The sequence below is a fragment of the Salvelinus alpinus genome, chromosome 4 (genome assembly GCF_045679555.1).
Source record: "Salvelinus alpinus chromosome 4, SLU_Salpinus.1, whole genome shotgun sequence".
NCBI classification, from domain to species: domain Eukaryota; kingdom Metazoa; phylum Chordata; class Actinopteri; order Salmoniformes; family Salmonidae; genus Salvelinus; species Salvelinus alpinus.
This window is the reverse complement of record NC_092089.1, coordinates 30,194,121-30,213,472: the sequence shown is the minus strand read 5'-3', so window position 1 is coordinate 30,213,472 and position 19,352 is coordinate 30,194,121. Positions and strand designations below refer to the sequence as shown.

At 43.3% G+C, this 19,352-nt stretch overlaps 2 protein-coding genes across 7 annotated transcripts in view; one reads left to right on the top strand and one right to left on the bottom strand.

The window, feature by feature from the left end:
• Positions 1–366: 366 nt before the first annotated feature.
• On the bottom strand, positions 367–8,153 carry LOC139573273 (small ribosomal subunit protein mS29-like). Of its 3 annotated transcripts, none has more exons than XM_071396544.1 (13): positions 7,934–8,153; positions 7,657–7,698; positions 4,922–5,035; positions 4,735–4,836; positions 4,515–4,623; positions 4,270–4,362; positions 4,043–4,173; positions 2,521–2,601; positions 1,786–1,950; positions 1,507–1,566; positions 1,303–1,392; positions 936–1,053; positions 367–842 (listed from the first exon to the last, which is right to left on the bottom strand). In XM_071396544.1, exons 2-13 carry the CDS (start codon positions 7,693–7,695, stop codon positions 757–759), a joined length of 1,188 nt encoding a protein of 395 aa, XP_071252645.1. In that variant the 5' UTR covers positions 7,696–7,698; positions 7,934–8,153; the 3' UTR covers positions 367–756. The 3 variants fall into 3 exon arrangements, with proteins under 3 accessions (XP_071252645.1, XP_071252644.1, XP_071252643.1); XM_071396543.1 differs by having other exon boundaries at positions 7,657–7,782; positions 7,934–8,101; XM_071396542.1 differs by having other exon boundaries at positions 7,657–8,101.
• Positions 8,154–8,680: 527 nt separating this feature from the next.
• The window catches only part of LOC139573272 (histone-lysine N-methyltransferase ASH1L-like), a 35,026-nt gene continuing 24,354 nt past the window's right edge, over positions 8,681–19,352 (top strand). For 2 of the 4 annotated variants that reach the window (XR_011674572.1, XR_011674571.1), the window contains exons 1-2: positions 8,686–8,905; positions 17,236–17,945. Coding sequence is in view for 2 of the 4 variants with exons in the window: in XM_071396541.1 (XP_071252642.1) it covers positions 17,379–17,945 (567 nt within the window). In the remaining 2 variants the exon portion in view is untranslated. Of the gene's footprint in view, positions 8,906–17,235; positions 17,946–19,352 lie in introns of all 4 variants that reach the window. The other 2 variants (XM_071396541.1, XM_071396540.1) reach the window with 2 other exon arrangements.

Genomic DNA, 19,352 nt, shown 5'->3' with positions numbered 1-19,352 from the left:
TCAACTCACCCTCACTGACGAAGATGCCCTGATGCTCTACAGTCCCAGAAATGTGGTCTGATGCTCTACAGTCCCAGAAATGTGGTCTGGAGGTCTCGTGAGGACACTAGTAATGAGGCAGAGTAACATCTTCACTTTATCATACCGGTCTATATCTACCACTAAAATGTGTATTCAAAAGCCTTGATGCTTTTTAACCCTTTGATTTGGTAAAATAAAATGTATTGACTTTTAAAGTAGTGGTTTGTGTTGTAATTCTGCACATTGTGTCAGATACGCTCTATATTCAAGACAAACATCACTACTAACTTTTCATCATGAAGAGAATAGCTTTATTGGCTCATATAAGAGAACATGAGATCTGACTGTTTTTCATGTACATTTTTATTATGAAAAAGACACTATACACTATCATGCATCACACCAGAATCATTTATGGAGGGATACACACATATACATGGATTATAACATTGCAGTTATGTGTGAGTCTGTATTGGTGTTCGTCCCATAGAAAATGATAGAGGCCGCTAGTGGCCTTGATGGTGTGTGGGTAGCACTATCGAGGGCTTCCACCATGCAATTTCAAAGTAGTCAACTGAGTGGGGATTCCTATGGGTTGTAGCCTCAATAGGGCTGCCCATGCTGTCACAGACGCTGTAAAGGCACAGATATAAAGATGAGTCCTCTATCTATCTCTATGGTTTGTCCATGATTATGGGTGTGTGTGAGTGGGAGGGTGTGGGTCCATGTGTGATGTTACAGGAAGGCACATAGTCTCTCCAGTACAGAAGGGTTTCTGTTGCTGAGGAAGATCAGTTCTTTCTTTCCTTCCTCTGTCTGACCTGACGGAGAGAGAGAAATCTCTCAATCAGTTCAACATGTCACAATCTAAACCATCACAAACAGTGCCAGTGGTGAAAGTGAATATCTCTTACTGTGTGGGTGTTGTAGCCAGTGGCGGTCCAGGTAGTAGAGGTAACAGCTCTCAAACTCCTTCTCACTGTAGTTGGAGACTGGTACTGGGACAAACGGGTCCATGCTGTCAAAGCCCTCCTGTAGGAGGAACACAGAGGATGAGGATAGAAGTTTTTATAGGTGAACTTCTGTTTCTATTTGACTGGTCATACAATAACATGAAACATGATGCATGTAAACACGTCAGAAGGGTCTTGTCCAAAAACATCTAGATCATTCCCGCCCCTTAGCCCTTGTTAGCCCAGATCAATAGACACCAGGGGTTAGAGGTCATTTTTGGACTGGACATACAACAACATTAACCAGGATGTAATCATGACCCCTGACCTCTCCCAGCAGCTCCTGGGGCAGGTAGGCAGAGCTTGGAGCGTAGAGAGACCCTGTCTGAGACAGAGTGGCGATGACCGCCCCTCCACACTAAGGAGAGAGAGAGAGGGACAGAGAGAGATAGGGGTGGTGGTGTAAATCACAATCATGTAATTTTTTTATGTCTATTAGACATAGAGGATAACCACTCCATGCAGTTCTCACCCAGTCATTGTTGATCATCTTCCTCAAGTTATGAACCAACGTCAACTCCTCTGGAGCCACCTGACAGACAGGAGAAGAGGAGAGACAGAAAAAGTAGAGAGAAGGGAAAAGTGACAGGAAAAGAGGATGAAATGGAGGGGAGAGAAAGAGATAGGTCAGTCAAGTAAGCAACCTTTACACAGAAATTACAAAGACACAAAAATGGAAGCAATAGAAACCAACATATATTTTTTATAGATCCACAGTGAGAGGTGAATGAATGTATAGGTGTATAAGTACAGGGCTCTTGTCCTCCTTCTTGACCGTGGTCCTTCCCCAGAGACCGTTGACTCCATCAACAGCCACAGCCAGCCTGAAGCCCCCCTCTGTCCCCCCAGCCTGTAGCCTCAGCTCCTTTAGAACCGCCCCCACCACATCACTGCTGCTCTTCACACGAGACACTCCCTGGGGTGAAAAAAACACAGCTTAACAATGATACGTGGTATGAGATTCTTAAGAGAAGTGCACTGAACCAATTATGTTGCAGAACTGGAGCCCAGATGCAAGGCGTCCGCATGATTCCCAGCCAAAACAGGTGGGAACAGTTTGTGCATATATTATGACCACATTGTGATGTTGCAAGCCGAAGTCGGTAGCTGAAGTCTACGCCCCTTCGTTGGTGATTGGTCAACAGTAGGGATTCTGCAATAAAGTCTTTGTTGTCATTCAACAAGAGATTACTTGTTTTCATGCACATTTTTTCATTGAAAAATACTGCACAATACATCTTAGATATAAAATTGCACGACTAAGATCCCCTTGGCAAAAACGTCATAACAGATGAAGTTATTTTAGATTCATTCTGACTACGGCATCTCAAAAATGGACAAACAGCACTACTGACACTTTCTCATTTTTCAAGTGAAGGTCTTTTAAGGGAGCATGCGAGCACACTGGTTCGGTTCGCCTAGCCAAGTTCGACCAAACTGAAGGATGCTGACGCCTTAATAAAGGGCACGTTGACACTGGACTCACCATGTCCACCAGCTCCCCTAGTGGCCGACCCTCCTCAGTGCTCTCCCTCTTAGTCCACACGTACCGCTGCCTCAACTTGATCTAAAACAACAAGGGGAGACACAGTCACAAATACAGGATGCCTCAAGGAGTAAAAAATATGCACCAAAGGCCAGGTAGCTTTTCCTATGGTTCACAAAGGGCACCTATTGGTAGTTGGGTAAAAATACAAATAAAACAGACATTGAATATCCCTTTGAGTATGGTGGAGCTAATATTGATGCACCATCCAAAGTGTAAAATTAAACCCACTTCCCCACAACGATACAGGCGGCAATCCTAACGTAGTTTCCGGAGAGGCAGGAACCGCTCAGGGTATTCACCATGAGGCGATTAAAAAAAAAAGGTGATTTAAAAAAAGTTAGAGTTTAAAGGCTGTGATAGGAGATAGAGGATGGATCAAATTTGTAGTTATTTCACAATACTAACCTAATTGATAGAGTGAAAAGGAAGCCATCCTGTTTGCAATAAGGCACTAAAGTAATACTGAAAAAAAATGTGGCATGAAATTAACTTTTTGTCCTGAATACAAAGCGTTATGTTTGGGGTAAATCCAACACAACAAACACATCACTGAGTATCATGTCATATTTTCAAGAATGGTGGTGGCTGCATCATCTTATGTGTATGCTTGTCATAGGCAAGGCCTCTGGTGTTTTTTTAGGATAAACAGAAATAGACACTGGGAAACAAACACAAAGCCAGCTATACACTGGAATTGCTTACCAAGATGACATTGAATGTTCCTGAGCGGCCTAGTTACAGTGTTAACTTACAATCAGCTTGAAAATCTATGGTAATACTTGAAAATGGCTGTCTAGCAATGATGAACAACCAACTTCACAGAGCTTGACAATTTCCCCCCCAAGAATAATAGGCAAATATTGTACAATCCAGGTGGGCAAAGCTCTCAGAGACTTACCCAGAAAGACTCACAGCTGACATGTATTAACTCAAATCAAAATATTACGGTTTTATTTTCGATGAATTAAAAAAATAAAATGTTTCTTCCACTTTGAGAACTTGTGTAGATTGTTGACAAAAAACAACAATTAAATCAATTTTAATCCCGCTTTGTAACAACAAAAATGTGGAAAAGGTCAAGGTGTGTGAATACTTCCTGAAGGCCCTGTATCTTACTTCTAATGTTAGGATTAGGGTATGGTAAACTGATCCTAGATTTGTTTCTACAGGCAACACGTACAGTACCCGGCGAAAGTTTGGACACACCTACTCATTCCAAGGTTTCTTTAAAAAAAAAAACTATTTTCCACATTGTAGAATAATAGTGAAGACATAAAAACTATTAAATAACATATGGAATCATGTAGTAACCAAAAAAGTGTTAGTCAAATCAGAAAATATTTTAGATTATTCCAAGTAGCCACCCTTTGCCTTGATGACAGCTTTGCACTCTGTGTGTACAGACTTTTGACTGGCACTGTACCTGGCGCCCACTATCTATCTGAGGAGGAGGAGCTACCTTGGAGAGGAAGTGTTCATTGGTAGTTCTGAAGTTGCGTAGCCAGTTGGAGGCCTGTATTGGCTGGTCAAAGCGGGAGGTGTGGTAGGAGGAGGGCAACAACTCCTTACAGTTCTTCACCCACAGGTGGGCTATAGAGAGGAGATTATTATCACAATCATTATTATCATCATTATTTTGTGTGTCTGTGTGTATGCCATGTTGGTGTGTGTGTGTGTGTTACTCACCATCTGGTATGTGTAGTACTAGCCATCCCTGTGTGGAGCAGTGGTGGACAGTATGACAGAGAGACATGGTCTTCCCACTGCCCTTCACCCCATCTACACAACCAGTCAAGGTCAACACCAACATAATTAAACACAACACAGGTAGACAACACTGGTCATAGAGAGGTACGGGGATGACTGTGTGTAAATTAAATGTGTAAAGGTACATTGAGGTGTGATCAGGTGTATTAGGTAGGGTAGGATACAGAGTAGGTAGCGCAGGGTGGGCTTGCTGTAGTCGGCTCTCTTCAGGTGAGATATCAGCTCCAGAGCTGGCTGCCTCACCATCACACAGCCCTCGTTAAACGTCTTCACCTGGACACGGTTACAGACAGTCAGTCATACTGTAATATACACACACACACACACACACACACACACACACACACACACACACACACACACACACACACACACACACAATACCTGTTGTTGGTATCGTGGAGGCAGGCCATGGGGGAAGACAGTGTGGAAGTGGGAGGGGGGCACAGTGTAGTACTGCCCTAGGTGCTGTTCTGACTGACAGGCCTGGGGACAGAGAGATGAAACATCAGTACCCTCCACACTTACTACCACATGCTACAGAATAAAGTGTGATTGATCTTCCACCTACCGGGTCGTTCTCCTGTGTTCTGAAGATGGAGAATGTCTCCGGTCTCGTCTCCATGCCAACCGCCTCCTGCTGCTGGCCACACCCACTGCCATGGAGCGGCCGCACCTGCGCTACCTGTCCGTGACATCATCACATTCCACAGGTAAGAGGCAGGTGTATATGTTGAGCGTCTATCATAGTCCAAAACGTGTACGCCTAAGCACAGCAGTGTTCTAGAATTTAGGACCGTTAGAAGGAACTACAGTACAGTGGTGAAGCACAAAACACATTTTTACTAGTACCAGCACATCTCCAGAAAGACATGTACTGTATATGTATAGTGCTGACTTTTCAAAATGCATTGATCACATGGAAACTGACAACCCAATGCATCTTAAATGTTAATAAATATTCATAGCTAGCACTAGCTCAAGATGTACTCTTAAGAAGCCTAACGTCACCGTTACTCCTTAAGGTCCACGGACCTTATGTTATTTTCAGACTGGCTCTGGCAGCCAAAACCTCTATCTAAACGCCAATCGATTCTCAAATGCGATACTAGAAAAATAAAGCCATTTACTTTTATATCACTTCAAAATAATTAAATAAAAGCAAAATACACACATACTGTACACCACAGGAGGATGATGGCACCTTAATTGGGGAGGACAGGCTCGTGGTAACGGCTGGAGCGTAATAAGTGGAATGGTATCAAATAAATAAAACATGGCTTCCAGGTGTTTGATGCCATTCCATTAGCTCCTTTCCAGTCATTATTATGAACCGTCCTCCCCTCAGCGGCCTCCACTACTGTATATTGTTTTTAAATGTTTTATTTCACCTTTATTTAACCAGTTAGGCTAATTGAAAATAAGTTCTCATTTACAACTGCGACCTGGCCAAAATAAAGCCAAGCAGTGCGACACAAACAGAGCTACACAGGGAATGAACAAACATGTAGTCAATAATACAATAGAAAAAAAGTCTATATACAGTGTGTGCAAATGAGGTAGGATAAGGGAGGTAAGGCAATAAATAGGCTATAGTGGCAAAATAATTACAATATAGCAATTAAACACTGGAGTGATAGATGTGCAAGTGTGCAAGTAGAGATACTGGGGTGCAAAGGAGCAAAATAAGTCAAATAAATAACAGTATGGGGGATGAGGTAGTTGGATGGGCTATTTACAGATGGGTTATGTACAGGTGCAGTGATCTGCTCTGATAGCTGATGCTTAAAGGGAGATATGGGTCTCCAGCTTCAGTGATTTTTGCAATTCGTTCCAGTCATTGGCAGCAGAGAACTGGAAGGAAAGGCGGCCAGAGGAGGAATTAGCTTTGGGGATGACCAGTGAGATATACCTGCTGGAGCGCGTGCTACGGGTGGGTGCTGCTATGGTGACCTGTGAGCTGAGAAAAGGCGGGGCTTTACCTAGCAAAGACTTATAGATGACCTGGAGCCAGTGGGTTTAAAGACGAATATGATGCGAGGGCCAGCCATCAATAGCATACAGGTCGCACTGGTGGGTAGTATATGCGGCTTTGGTGACAAAACGGATGGCACTGTGATACACTACTCAGCAAATTGGATGTAGTCTGTAGGAGGCTAATTTGTAAATGACATCGCCGAAGTCGAGGATCGGCAGGATAGTCAGTTTTACGAGGGTATGTTTGGCAGCATGAGTGAAGGATGCTTTGTTGCGAAATAGGAAGCCAATTCTAGATGCTTAATGTGAGTCTAGAAGGAGAGTTTCTCTCAAATTTGGACTCATCAGACCAAAAGGACAGATTTCTACCAGTCTAATGTCCATTGCTCGTGTTTCTTGGCCCAAGCAAGTCTCTTCTTCTTATTGGTGTCCTTTCGTAGTGGTTTCTTTGCAGCAATTCGACTTGGTCTTTTACCAAATAGGGTTATCTTCAGTATACCACCCCTGCCTTGTCACAACACAACTGATTGGCTCAAACACATTAAGGAAAGAAATTCCACAAATAAACTTTTACCAAGGTACACCTCTCGATTGAAATGCATTCCAGGTGACTATGTCATGAAGCTGGTTGAGAGAATGGCAAGTGTGCAGAGGTTTGAGCTTTTCATTGTTTTGATTGTCTTCACTATTATTCTACACCTTAGAAAATAGTAAAAATAAAGAAAAACCCTGGAATGAGTAGGTGTGTCCAAACTTTTGACTGGTACTGTATATATTTTTTTATTGTTCCTCACTGATATGAAAGATAAGGAAGCGATGCATGTTAATGTTCAGACAGAGCGTTGGGGCTCTTAACTAAACATCCCCATACAGAAGACACCTTCGTCCAATGACTTATGTGTAATGGAAATGAGAGTTGAGAGTCAGCACATAACAATTAGGTATAAGGGAGTATTAGTGCAAGCCTCAAGCTCTCTTCATGCTAATACTCAATCATAGACACTTACCGACAGTTGTGGCTGCTTTGTGTGATGTATTGTTGTCTCTACCTTCTTGCCAATTTGTGCTGTTGTCTGTGCCCAAAAATGTTTGTACCATGTTTTGTGCTGCTACCATGCTGTGTTGTCATGTGTTGCTGCCTTGCAGTGTTGTTTTCGTAGGTCTCTCTTTGTGTAGTCTCTCTTGTCGTGATGTGTGTTTTGTCCTATATATATATATTTTTTTTGCCTTTTGGTAGGCCGTCATTGTAAATAAGAATTTGTTCTTAACTGATTTGCCTATTTAAATAAATGTCATGGGATGTCATGGGATCTTGCACCATGGACTCACCGTTTGTCGTAATCTGAAGGATAGTCTGTGAAGGGCCATGGTCTGGAACATGAATAAGTACATAAACCCAGGTCAGTTTACACAGTTACACTGGTGCCATCTGTACTATTGCAGGGGGGACCTTCACTGTAAAATAATGACTATGTTATTAGGACTAGCAATGTAATCTTAGCTCAATAGCTAGATAACCTTGCATTAGCTAGCTAGATATCTGCTAGCAAGACACTGTAACATGCATCCTTGTTTTACTGTAGGTACACAACAACAATTTACCAACCAATTAATTCATTAAATTCAAAATTAAGATCCAAACAGGCAAGGTCATGTAGTTTTAGACGGTTCAGGTCTATTTTGAAAACACTGAAGAGTTGCACAATTTCGGTCGAACTGTCACGGTGCTAAATCTGTGGCAGTCGCCATTTTGGTTTGTAGACGAAGGATGTTACGTAGAGAGCTCAAATATGCGCATGGTTTGCGCAAATCCAGATGTCATCCACAGTTTTTTTTTAGAGCTAGGTGGTTTTATTTAGAACCAGTCTGATTTAAATTATATATATATATATATATATATATAATTTAATATATATATATATATTAAATATAATATATATATAGATATATATATATATACAAAATAAATACAGTCTACAGTTGGATAGCCGAATGGTGGGTGATGAGAATAGTTGGCCTAAAATAGATTTAAGTCAATGGACCTAGGATTTAGGCCTATAGGTTTCCAATGGTTATGACAGGAGGGGGGGAAAAACTCTACAAACATTCTCAGGATGATTCTATGCAAGATGGTCCCATAAATTTCAAAGTGGAGTATGCGGGAATGAAAACAAAAAATATATTATTTTCGTTTGTAAACATAATTATAGCCTTAGGCCTAATATTTGACATTCAACCACAATAATGCTCGATAGAGATCATTTTTAAAATGAAAAACAATTTTTAAACAATTAAAAAACAGTAGGCTTTGGCTTTATAGGCTTACAGTCTACTGGATCTCCCATTGCGCACATCAATCACCCTTCTCTCCCTCCCTTCTCTCCCGCCTCTTGGAGCTCCTGAAAGAGTGTGCGGTGTGTTGCTTTCAGCTTGTTTGAGACTGCTGTAACCTTCTACTCAGTGCTTCTACTACGGGCGCTTTCCACTCAGAAGCCCCCGTTTTGTGAATGGGCTTCAGTCCGCTCTGACTTCAACCGTGCCCGGGTAGCGCAAGGAACGAATTCAGATATGCAAACAGGTAACTGCTTGGGAAAGAAAGGCCAAGAGAAAGCAAGGCTTGATATGTCGTCGCCATTTTGTTCGTTTTTTTTAATATCATTATGTATTTCTAAATAATTTAGGCTATTTTGTGAACATAAGTTTTAGATACTTTTTCAAATCATTTAGATGCACATTGAACTGTTGAGGTATTTTGTTGTTTCGGTCAACTGCACATATAGCTTCTGAATAGATTTTCTCATGAAAGTTGCCTTTGCTAAGAGATTGCTGGCGTATGTGCTCATCATTTATTACGAGAGAAGCTCGCAACGATGCAATCGAATAGAAAGCCTAGCTGTCAACAATGTTTTGGCACAGAATGACGCAGCCTCACGGGGGGCGTTCACCGTTCTCGAGCACAGTGCACGATCTGATCAGTCTGAAGGAAACAATGTAGCCTAACTTTCCCTTTTCCTGGCTGGCTGAGAAACAGTTACAAAATAAACAAAACAAAACTGGCCGGCGAGTGAAACCCCACCTCCCCCATTTTTTATTACAAAATAAAACATAGGATTTTGTTTATGTAAAAAAAAAAAAATCACAAGGAATTCAGCTACACATTTGTTTAATTTAGGAAATATGTTCCCAAGTATACCACAAATTAAAAAAGAGACATGTCTTTTGTATGTGATCATGTCTCAATGTAATCAAGGTATGAAATTATTGTTATTTTCAAAATACAATATATTATTGGAATTAGTTGTGGTGAATTTGCATCATTATTATAATTATGTCCCGGCCCATAACCATCGACTCCGCCGCTGAATCTAGTTTCGCCTGCAGTACTGTAACTAGCTCTCCACCTAGCTGTCGAGACAAGTTACTACGGAGAATGCTACTGTAGTGTCTTCAACCGAGCGCTATGAAAACCGCGCGCAAATGTTGTTCTCTTCTGTATCCAGCCAGCCTATGCGTAGGGTTTCCTAGGAGGAGTAGGCCTAGCGACTTTAGTTATGTAACCAAACCAATATCTGAATACATCGCATGATTGTTGACGGTTGTCAGGAGGATAGGACAGTATCACCAAGCTCTCGTATCCTGTCTAATGTAGGCTAAACGCAGTTCTGGGACGCGCACGCTCGGTAAGTAGCACGAATATGTCGAATTTTGTAACATATCAAACCATCATGTTATGTTAGTTAGTAAGTATATGCTAGCGTGCTGTATCACAGCGTTGCAACAATATTGCATCTATCATATAATTTATTATGGGGGTGTGGGACCAGGGTTGAATTTTCCCTGCACAGACTGTGATAATATTTATTAAGCCAATGTTGCTGACACAAGTATTATAAGGCAGACAGAGGACAGATGAGGGAGAGGAAAGGGGCATGGACTCATCACACACAAAAAGACTATCATCATAGAGATTTGTGATAACTGACAGACATGTAGTAGTTTAATGGTTAAATTCGTTGTGCAATTATATGTTTTATTGGCAGATGTTCTGTGAAATAGGCTATATGAATGACAACAACAACAATGGCACGTGTCATGTCATCACCTACGTTATGTGTGCACTGTGCGTAATGCCTACAAGCTACCATAGTTCACACGATGCATCGCCATTCGCAAAATAAACTAGTGCGTAATGTTGACATGACAGTGACACAGTAAACGCGGGTAGATCACACAAGTGAGTGCGGTACTGGACATCCCTCCCCTACGCTCTAGATCAGCCAGCCAGTGTAGCGACCAGGGTACACAATGTACGACCCATCGACCAAGAGCCTGAAACAGCCAGTAATAACTGTGAAGAGAAGGGCAGAGAGTGCGCGTGTGTGTCACAACATTAGCTCTCTGAGATACATTGCTAACGAACATGTTAAGACTCCTGGAGGGTACTGATAATCTATTATTGAGAATATAATTGTATTGGATTCATCGTTTGTGTGTTTCTCCTAAAGGTTTGAACCAAGAGTTTGATATCAGACCATTTCTTACATTAATATATCACTTTGATTTATCTTGCCTTCCAGGTCTCCTACTTGGTCATTTTGTAAATATATATTATTTTCTGTAACTACTACATGTTCCCATCTCATTGATATCAGATGATTGGAGATGCACTAGTAGTTTCCACACCCACCATGTGTCATGTGCGTAATGGTCATGTGAGGTGAAATGTGCATATGTTGGGATGTGAACACTCAGTTTGTTTGTTTGACCTTACGAAGATCCGTTTCAGATGGAAACGTTGTCAATAAAGCGGTGAATTGGGAGCTTTAACAGTGTGCAGGCCTTCTTGTTCTTTACTAGTGTTCTTTATTAGCCCAGCACCTATGTTTTTAAGGATGTGCGTATGACCACAAACTTTTCTCTGTGTGTGTCTCATCAGAGTAGCGGTACCACTTAGTATACTGCAATACTATCTCAACCGATCACTATCATGTACACTACATGACCAAAAGTATATAGACACCTGCTCGTCGAACATCTCATTCCAAAATCATAGGCATTAATATGGAGCTGGTCCCCCCCCCCCCCCCCCTGCCCCCCTTTGCTGCTATAACAGCCTCCACTCTTCTGGAAGGCTTTTCATTAGATGTTGGAACATTGATGTGGGGACTTGCTTCCATTCAGCCACAAGAGCATTAATGAGGTCGGACACTGATGTTGGGCGATTAGGACTGGCTCGCAGTCTGCGTTCCAATTCATCCCAAAGGTGTTCGATGGGGTTGAGGTCAGGGCACTGTGCAGGCCAGTGAAGTTCTTCCACACCGATCTTGACAAACCATTTCTGTATTGACACCACTTGTGTTTGGTTGCTCGGCTTGTGTTTGGCTGCTCGGCCAGGGAAACCCATTTAATGAAGCTCCTGACGAACAGTTATTGTGTTGACGTTGCTTTCAGAGGCAGTTTGGAACTCGGTAGTGAGCGTTGCAGCTGAGGACAGACGATTTTTATGTGCTACACACTTCAGCACTCGGGGTCCCATTCTGTCAGCTTGTGTGGCTTACCACTTTGTGGCTGAGCCGTTGTTGCTCCTAGATGTTTCCACTTTACAATAACAGCACTTACAGTTGACCGGAGCAGCTCTAGCAGGGCAGAAATTTGGTGAACTAACTTGATGGAAAAGTGGCATCCTATGACGGTGCCACGTTGAAAGTCACTGCGCTCTTCAGTAAGGCCATTCTACTGACAATGTTTGTCTGTGGAGATTGCATGGCTGTGTGCGCAATTTTATACACCTGTCAGCAACGGATGTGGCTGAAATTGCAGAATCCCCTCATTTGAAGGGGTGTCCACATACTTTTGTATATATAGCGTATAATGGGATGCTCTGTCAGTAGTGTGTTGTCATAGAGATGCTAATGTACTAGTAGTTATGGCTGATAACAGTGACAGTCTGATGGAGATAGTTGGATATGAGAGGGCCATTACAATGATTGAACCCACTGCTTGTTGAGTGCTGAGGATCACAATGATAATAGTGTCAAGTCTATCCATCACTGACATCCGCAATAGCTGTAGACCCGCTGCTTAAAACTTCTTGCGACTACAGGGGGTGCTGTTCCGCATTAGCATATTTGTGTCTCCAAATTAAACTGCCTCGTGCTAAATTCTTGATCGTACAATATGCATATTATTGTTATTATTGGATAGAAAACACCTTCTAGTTTCTATAGAAGTTGGAATTTTGTCTCTGAGTGGTACAGAACAATTTCTACAGCACTTTTCATGACAGGGTTCAGATTTCAGAAATTTTTACCTCTGATCTGGGGTCTGTTTATAAGGCCACAGTGAATGCTATGAAGAAACCGACACTGCCTACGTCTTCCTCTGGGTGTCTGTACGTCATCACGTTTTCAATGAAATCGATGGGACGTTCACAGCCATTATAAATGACAAAAATGTACAGAGACCCCCCTTTCTCAACGTGCGCCTCAAGCGTGAAGGCCATCGGACCTGCCTCGTTCCAAATCGTTTTCTAACCAGCAATATTTCTCCGGTCATGTTTTCAGTCGTTATAGTTGTTAAAAACATCATAATGTAGTGAATTTGAAACGTTTTATAGCAATTTATATCCGTTTAGTGCGATTCTGAGGAATTTATTTGTCGTGCACTCTGAAAGTTTGGACACGTTTTAGGGTGTCGGTCGTTGGTGGTGGACATTTCGAAGGACAGAGGACATCTATCGACCAAAAGACGTTTATAACATAGAAAGGATACATTGCCCAAGAATCTGATGAAAGAACAGCTCAAAGTAAGCAATATTTAATATGATAAATCGTGTTTCTGTCGAAATATTTTAAACGCATATTTCGCCATTTTGTTTGGTATAGCTTCACTTGGCCAACCCTGTATTGAAAAGTAAGGATAATTTTAAAAATGTAAATCAGCGGTTGCATTAAGAACTAATTTGTCTTTCGATTGCTGTCAACCCTGTATTTTTTAGTCAAGTATATGATTAGCTTTCAATTAAACTAGATCACTCTGATAGATGACGTCAGACATATTGAGGCTTGATTTCCTAGTATTTTTATTGTGTAACCACGGTTTTGTATGGCTAAATATGCACCTTTTCGAACAAACTGTATATGTATATTGTAAAATGATGTTACAGGAGTGTCATCGGAAGAATTCTGAGAAGGTTAGTGAAAAAATTAATATATTTTGGCGGTGATTACGTTATAGCGCTCTTTGGCTGGAATCGATGCTCTTGTAACGTTTTCACATGTGGTATGCTAACTTATCGATTTATTGTGTTTTCGCTGTAAAACGCTTAGAAAATCTGAAATATGGTCTGAAATCACAAGAACTGGGTCTTTCCATTGCTATGCTTTGTCTATTCTTATGAAATGTTTTATGATGAGTAAATTGGTCATACACGTTGCTCTATCTAGTAATTCTAGTCAATTTGTGATGGTCGGTGCAATTGTAAACTGTGATTTCTACCTGAAATATGCACTTTTTTCTAACAAAAACTATCCTATACCATGAATATGTTATCAGACTGTCATCTGATGGGTTTTTTTATAGGTTATTGGCTATCAATATCTTAGTTGAGCCGAATTGGTGATAGCACCTGAAGGAGTAAGAAACTGATGGAGTTAGAATAGTGGTGTATTTTGCTAACGTGGTTAGCTAATAGATTTACATATTTTGTCTTCCCTGTAAAACATTTTAAAAATCTGAAATGGTGGCTTTATTCACAAGATCTGTATCTTTCATCTGGTGTCTTGGACTTGTGATTTAATGATATTTAGATGCTACTATCTACTTCTGAAGCTATGCTAGCTATGCTAATCAGTGTGTGGGGGGTGGGGGGTGCTCCCGGATCCGGGATTGATACTCGTGAAAGGTTAAAGGCAGACTGAGCGAAATTACTTTGCCACGAGCAGCACTGGAGATATTGAGATGAGCAAGATGCAAGACTTCACTCTCACTCAGTCACACACAGTATCTGCGCATGTGCAGGGGTTCGCTTCACGCTGTTCACAGCATGGTAGCCAGGGCATCAATACAGAGAAGTTGAGCCAATGCTTAATTACAGTAGTTGTTGCGAAAATTAACCCACTATGCTGTTTACTTTCTGCATCTACGTCATATCGCTGAGTCTACTTTTAATGTTGAGATATCGTCGACTGCTGGTTAGTTAGCGCGACAGACACTTCCTTGGAACAGACAGACAGACTGTTTATAGGACTGAGGGTCATAACATTAATATTTAGTCATAGTGAATAATACGATGAGCTTTTTTCTGTTCTGTATGTATTGGCCACACCTCTTTCCTCAGTCTATCTACATGTAGGCTACGTGTGGGCCTGCTGTTGACTCATGGCACTTGTACTTGTGTTATCTAAACACATAATGTTGCCTATTCTATAATGCCATATTCTGAAAATTAAAGGTATTTCAACCTGTCACTCAATCTAGCCAACTTGACATTGTATTGACAAACAGGGCTATACTATATTGTACTGTAAAACATCTCACCATGTCTTCATGTCACTGTGACCTCCACAATATGTATTCTCTCTCTCTCTGTCTCTGTATCTGTCTCTCTCTCTCTGTCTCTCTATCTGGGTCAGGCTACAGTAGTGGTCACTGTAGAGGTGACCAGTAGTCAGAGAGATACTGAGCTCTATATGATAACATGGTCTAACTGGAAGCCTCTTCAGAGGAGAAGGACAAGGCACTGTTGAGAGACAGATGAGTTGTTTCATAAGAGGCTCTCCATAGAGTAAAGAATGTACAACAGGGTGTGTTTTATTAGGAGAGAGAGAGAGAGAGAGAGAGAGAGAGAGAGAGAAATATGATAGGGAAAGAGTTATAGGAGATGGTGTTTGTTTTGGCGTGTATTGGTCAGCACATAGACTACAGAGCAAGTGTGTATGTGTGAGACAGAGGGAGAGTAGAGTAAAGTATGGCTGTTCAGGGGAACGTTATTGTTGGGTGTGTTACTTGCCATAGCATCACATTAAAAGTCCATTTACAATGGGGTCAATGAAAAGCTTACTTGACTTAGAGGAAACCAGGGGAGGGGGAGGAATTCACACTCGTTTCCAAAAATACGTTTTGCCCGTTCCTACGGATTTGTGTTACACCACTACTGAGAGGGGAGGAGGGGAAAGTTCTGGAGGATGTGAATGGAAGGATTGAGGTTGAAGAGGAGAAAAAGACTGAAGAGAAGAGGGGGAGGAAATCTGTTTTTCATTAACATGGATACGGTGCCTGGTGCTGGGTTGACCGTTTTACTGTGTGGTCTGTTCAGAGAGAGAGAGGGAGTTGACCGTTTTACTGTGTGGTCTGTTCAGAGAGAGAGAGGGTTGACCGTTTTACTGTGTGGTCTGTTCAGAGAGAGAGAGAGTTGACCGTTTTACTGTGTGGTCTGTTCAGAGAGAGAGAGAGTTGACCGTTTTACTGTGTGGTCTGTTCAGAGAGAGAGAGAGAGTTGACCGTTTTACTGTGTGGTCTGTTCAGAGAGAGAGAGTTGACCGTTTTACTGTGTGGTCTGTTCAGAGAGAGAGAGAGAGTTGACCGTTTTACTGTGTGGTCTGTTCAGAGAGAGAGAGAGTTGACCGTTTTACTGTGTGGTCTGTTCAGAGAGAGAGAGAGAGAGTTGACCGTTTTACTGTGTGGTCTGTTCAGAGAGAGTTGACCGTTTTACTGTGTGGTCTGTTCAGAGAGAGAGAGAGTTGCAAAGGGTTGCTGACAGACATGAAACAGAGAAGGTTGGAGAGAAAAGAGAGAAAGGCGGAGTACAGTAGAGGGGAGGGAGGGAGGGAGGGAGGGAGGGAGGGAGGGAGGGAGGGAGGGAGGGAGAGAGAGAGAGAGAGAGAGAGAGAGAGAGAGAGAGAGGGAGGGAGAGAGAGTTGCAAAGGGTTGCTGACAGACATGAAACAGAGAAGGTTGGAGAGAAAAGAGAGAAAGGCGGAGTACAGTAGATGGGAGGGAGGGAGGGAGGGAGAGAGAGAGGGAGGGAGAGAGGGAGGGAGAGAGGGAGAGAGGGAGGGAGGGAGAAAGGTAGCAGGATTGTGGTGTGGAGAGAAGTAGAAGTTGGTATCGAGCATGAGCCCTTAGATCTGTGATCCCTTCACGAACGAAAGAAAGAAAGATGGAGGAAGGGAGGAATGATACCTTTTTAAAGAATTTGAAAAGAGTTTTCCAGTAAGTGCAGGCATTCTTAGAAAAGGCTGCTCTGCTGAGTATGATTGGTCCCCTGGGGTTCCGTTCAGTGAGGTCATCAGTGAGGTCATCATCTGAATCATCTCCTGAGTGACTTTACTGCCATCTGCTTCATACGACCACACACACACACACACACACACACACACACACACACACACACACACACACACACACACACACACACACACACACACACACACACACACACACACACACACACACACACACACACACACACACACACACACACACCATACACACGCAGCTAGGGAAATTGTATTGCAGCATTTTCTTCAGGACTTTGGACGGAGAGAGCGGAGGAAAGAGAGGGAGCTGACTCCAGTTGTAGGGTTTGGTATAGTGTCGGGCTGCCAGGCTGGGTGATGCTGTGGTCAGCTGCAGTGGAGAACAGGACATAGCCTACTTGTAAGCTGACATTTAGCTGGTGTCTTTTTGTCTGTTGTAAGCATTATAGTAAGTGCCATAGAGGCAGTATAGTTTCTGTGTTTTCACGTTCTTGTAAAGTACTTTACATTTGGATTGTCATTCGGTTGTTTTTCAGTAAAGCTGACAGAGACTTCTCCTGTTGTTGTTGTATTGCTGCTACTAATGTCTGATGTCAGTGAAATGACCTCTTTCTCTGTCTGTTTCTCTCTTTCACTCCATCCTTCTCAGTTCAAGCCTGACTGACAGACAGAGAGGGACAGAGCGCTGGACAGTTGGGTCAAGAAAGCCTTTTGATATTTAATCTCTGGACATTACCTGTTCCCTTCCACCCTGGGTGCTGCACCCCCCACCCCTCCCCCCTCACATCTCTGATGGACCAGAGAGCGAAGGGGGGCCCATCTCTACCTCCACCATCCTCACCGCCTCTCCTCCCCACAGCCCCACCACAGCAGTACCCAGAGAAAGAGGTAGGCGGTGGGACGAGGAAGAGGATAGAGAAGGAAGGAGGTGGTGCAGTACTGGAGGTGCTCATTGAGGGGTGCTGTGGTGCTGCAGGGCAGAGACAGCTCCCATTCCCAGGCAGTGAGAGGAGCTGCACTGAAGGCAATGTGAGGCTGAGGATCGGAGTCCAAACGGCCAAACGCACCAAGAAACCCCCCAGGACCCTGGAGGGCTACGAGTGTAAGCCCCCCATCAGGACGTACCAGAGGCCTGGGAGGGGGGCAGCAGGGAGGGGGAGTCAGGAGGGAGGGGGGAGTGGGCAGGGGAACAGCCCTCAGGAGGAGGGGGACGGAGAGCAGAACCAGGGGTCAGACCCCAGCACCACCCAGACCAGGAAGATACACTCCTCCTCGCCTCCGTCTTCATCATCATCATCATCAGCCCCTACAACCACCCCTCCCAGCCCAGCCAACCCTCAGACTGCGCCAACCAAACAGGTAAGAAGAGAACCACTACTACCTCACTGAATACCTGACTTGTTAACCGCTTACTACTCATTTATTACAGTGACTAGTACTTCAGTTCTGTTTTATACATCGGGTCCCCTACAAATCTCTCCAGTGTGAAGAACTATTCACATTTGACACAATTCTATATTATTACAAATTTATCATTTATGTAGGCTTGTGCATGATATGCATTAGTGTTCAGTATGTGTGCTTCCTATTCATCCCCCAGCAGGCGTGTTATCCGGTCCAGAACACTCAGCGGTTCCTAATAATAATAAGGTCAAGTGAGTGATCGTCTGGATAGAGAAACTTAAACAGCAGCAGTAGTTGTGTATTAGAATATAGAGAACATCGCGCACCTTCATAGTCCAGAGAACAGGACTATTTTTTTAATTTAATTTTAAAATTTTATTTATTTTACCCAATTTCGTGGTATCCAATTGTTAGTAATTACTATCTTGTCTCATCGCTACAACTCCCGTATGGGCTCGGGAGAGACGAAGGTCGAAAGCCATGCGTCCTCCGAAACACAACCCAACCAAGCCACACTGCTTCTTAACACAGCGCGCCTCCAACCCGGAAGCCAGCCGCACCAATGTGTCGGAGGAAACACCGTGCACCTGGCTGCCTTGGTTAGCGCGCACTGCGCCCGGCCCGCCACAGGAGTCGCTGGAGCGCGATGAGACAAGGATATCCCTACCGGCCAAACCCTCCCTAACCCGGACGACGCTAGGCCAATTGTGCGTCGCCCCACGGACCTCCCGGTCGCGGCCGGCTGCGACAGAGCCTGGGCGCGAACCCAGAGACTCTGGTGGCACAGCTAGCGCTGCGATGCAGTGCCCTAGACCACTGCGCCACCCAAGGAGGCACCAGAGAACAGGACTATTAATAGTCACACAGCACAGCAACTATTAGCAGCTGATCCAGACATTGGTCCATCAGCTCTTATGACAATCACCCACCCCAGAGAGTAGATTATTGCTTTAGCTGCAAACACACCAGTCAGGCTGCAACAACGCAGCTCCCAAATTACAGGACAAGCATAAAATGCCAAGCCTCCTCATCTCTATTCGTGGCCATTTATAGCTACCAATAGCACAGCTGCCTCTCTCTCTTTCTCGATCGCTCTCTAGTTCTCTCTCTACCCTATCTCTTTCTCTCTGTCTATTTTTACCTCCCCTCTTTTCTCTACCTGCTCTCATTTCTCTTTCTCTCCACCTCTCTCTCTTTCTCGATCGCTCAATTTCTCCTCTTGCCGGGTCAACCTCATTTCAGTCTCCATCACCTCAGCTTCTCTCCTCCCATTTGTCCTAATTTCTCTCTCTTGCTTTCTCTCGCTCTCTCTCTTTGTCTCTCTCGCTCTCTCTCTCTTTTCCTCTCTCTTCCTCTCACGCT

Bases quoted from the DNA above. Each gene is read 5' to 3' on its own strand.
- LOC139573273 (XM_071396542.1), bottom strand. From the start codon at position 7,719: ATGTACTTATTCATGTTCCAGACCATGGCCCTTCACAGACTATCCTTC. The intron at 1,951-2,520 runs GTGAGTCCAGTG...TTTTCACCCCAG, and splicing joins TAGGGGAGCTGGTGGACATG to GGAGTGTCTCGTGTGAAGAG. The intron at 1,567-1,785 runs GTACTTATACAC...CCTGTCTGTCAG, and splicing joins AGAAGGAGGACAAGAGCCCT to GTGGCTCCAGAGGAGTTGAC.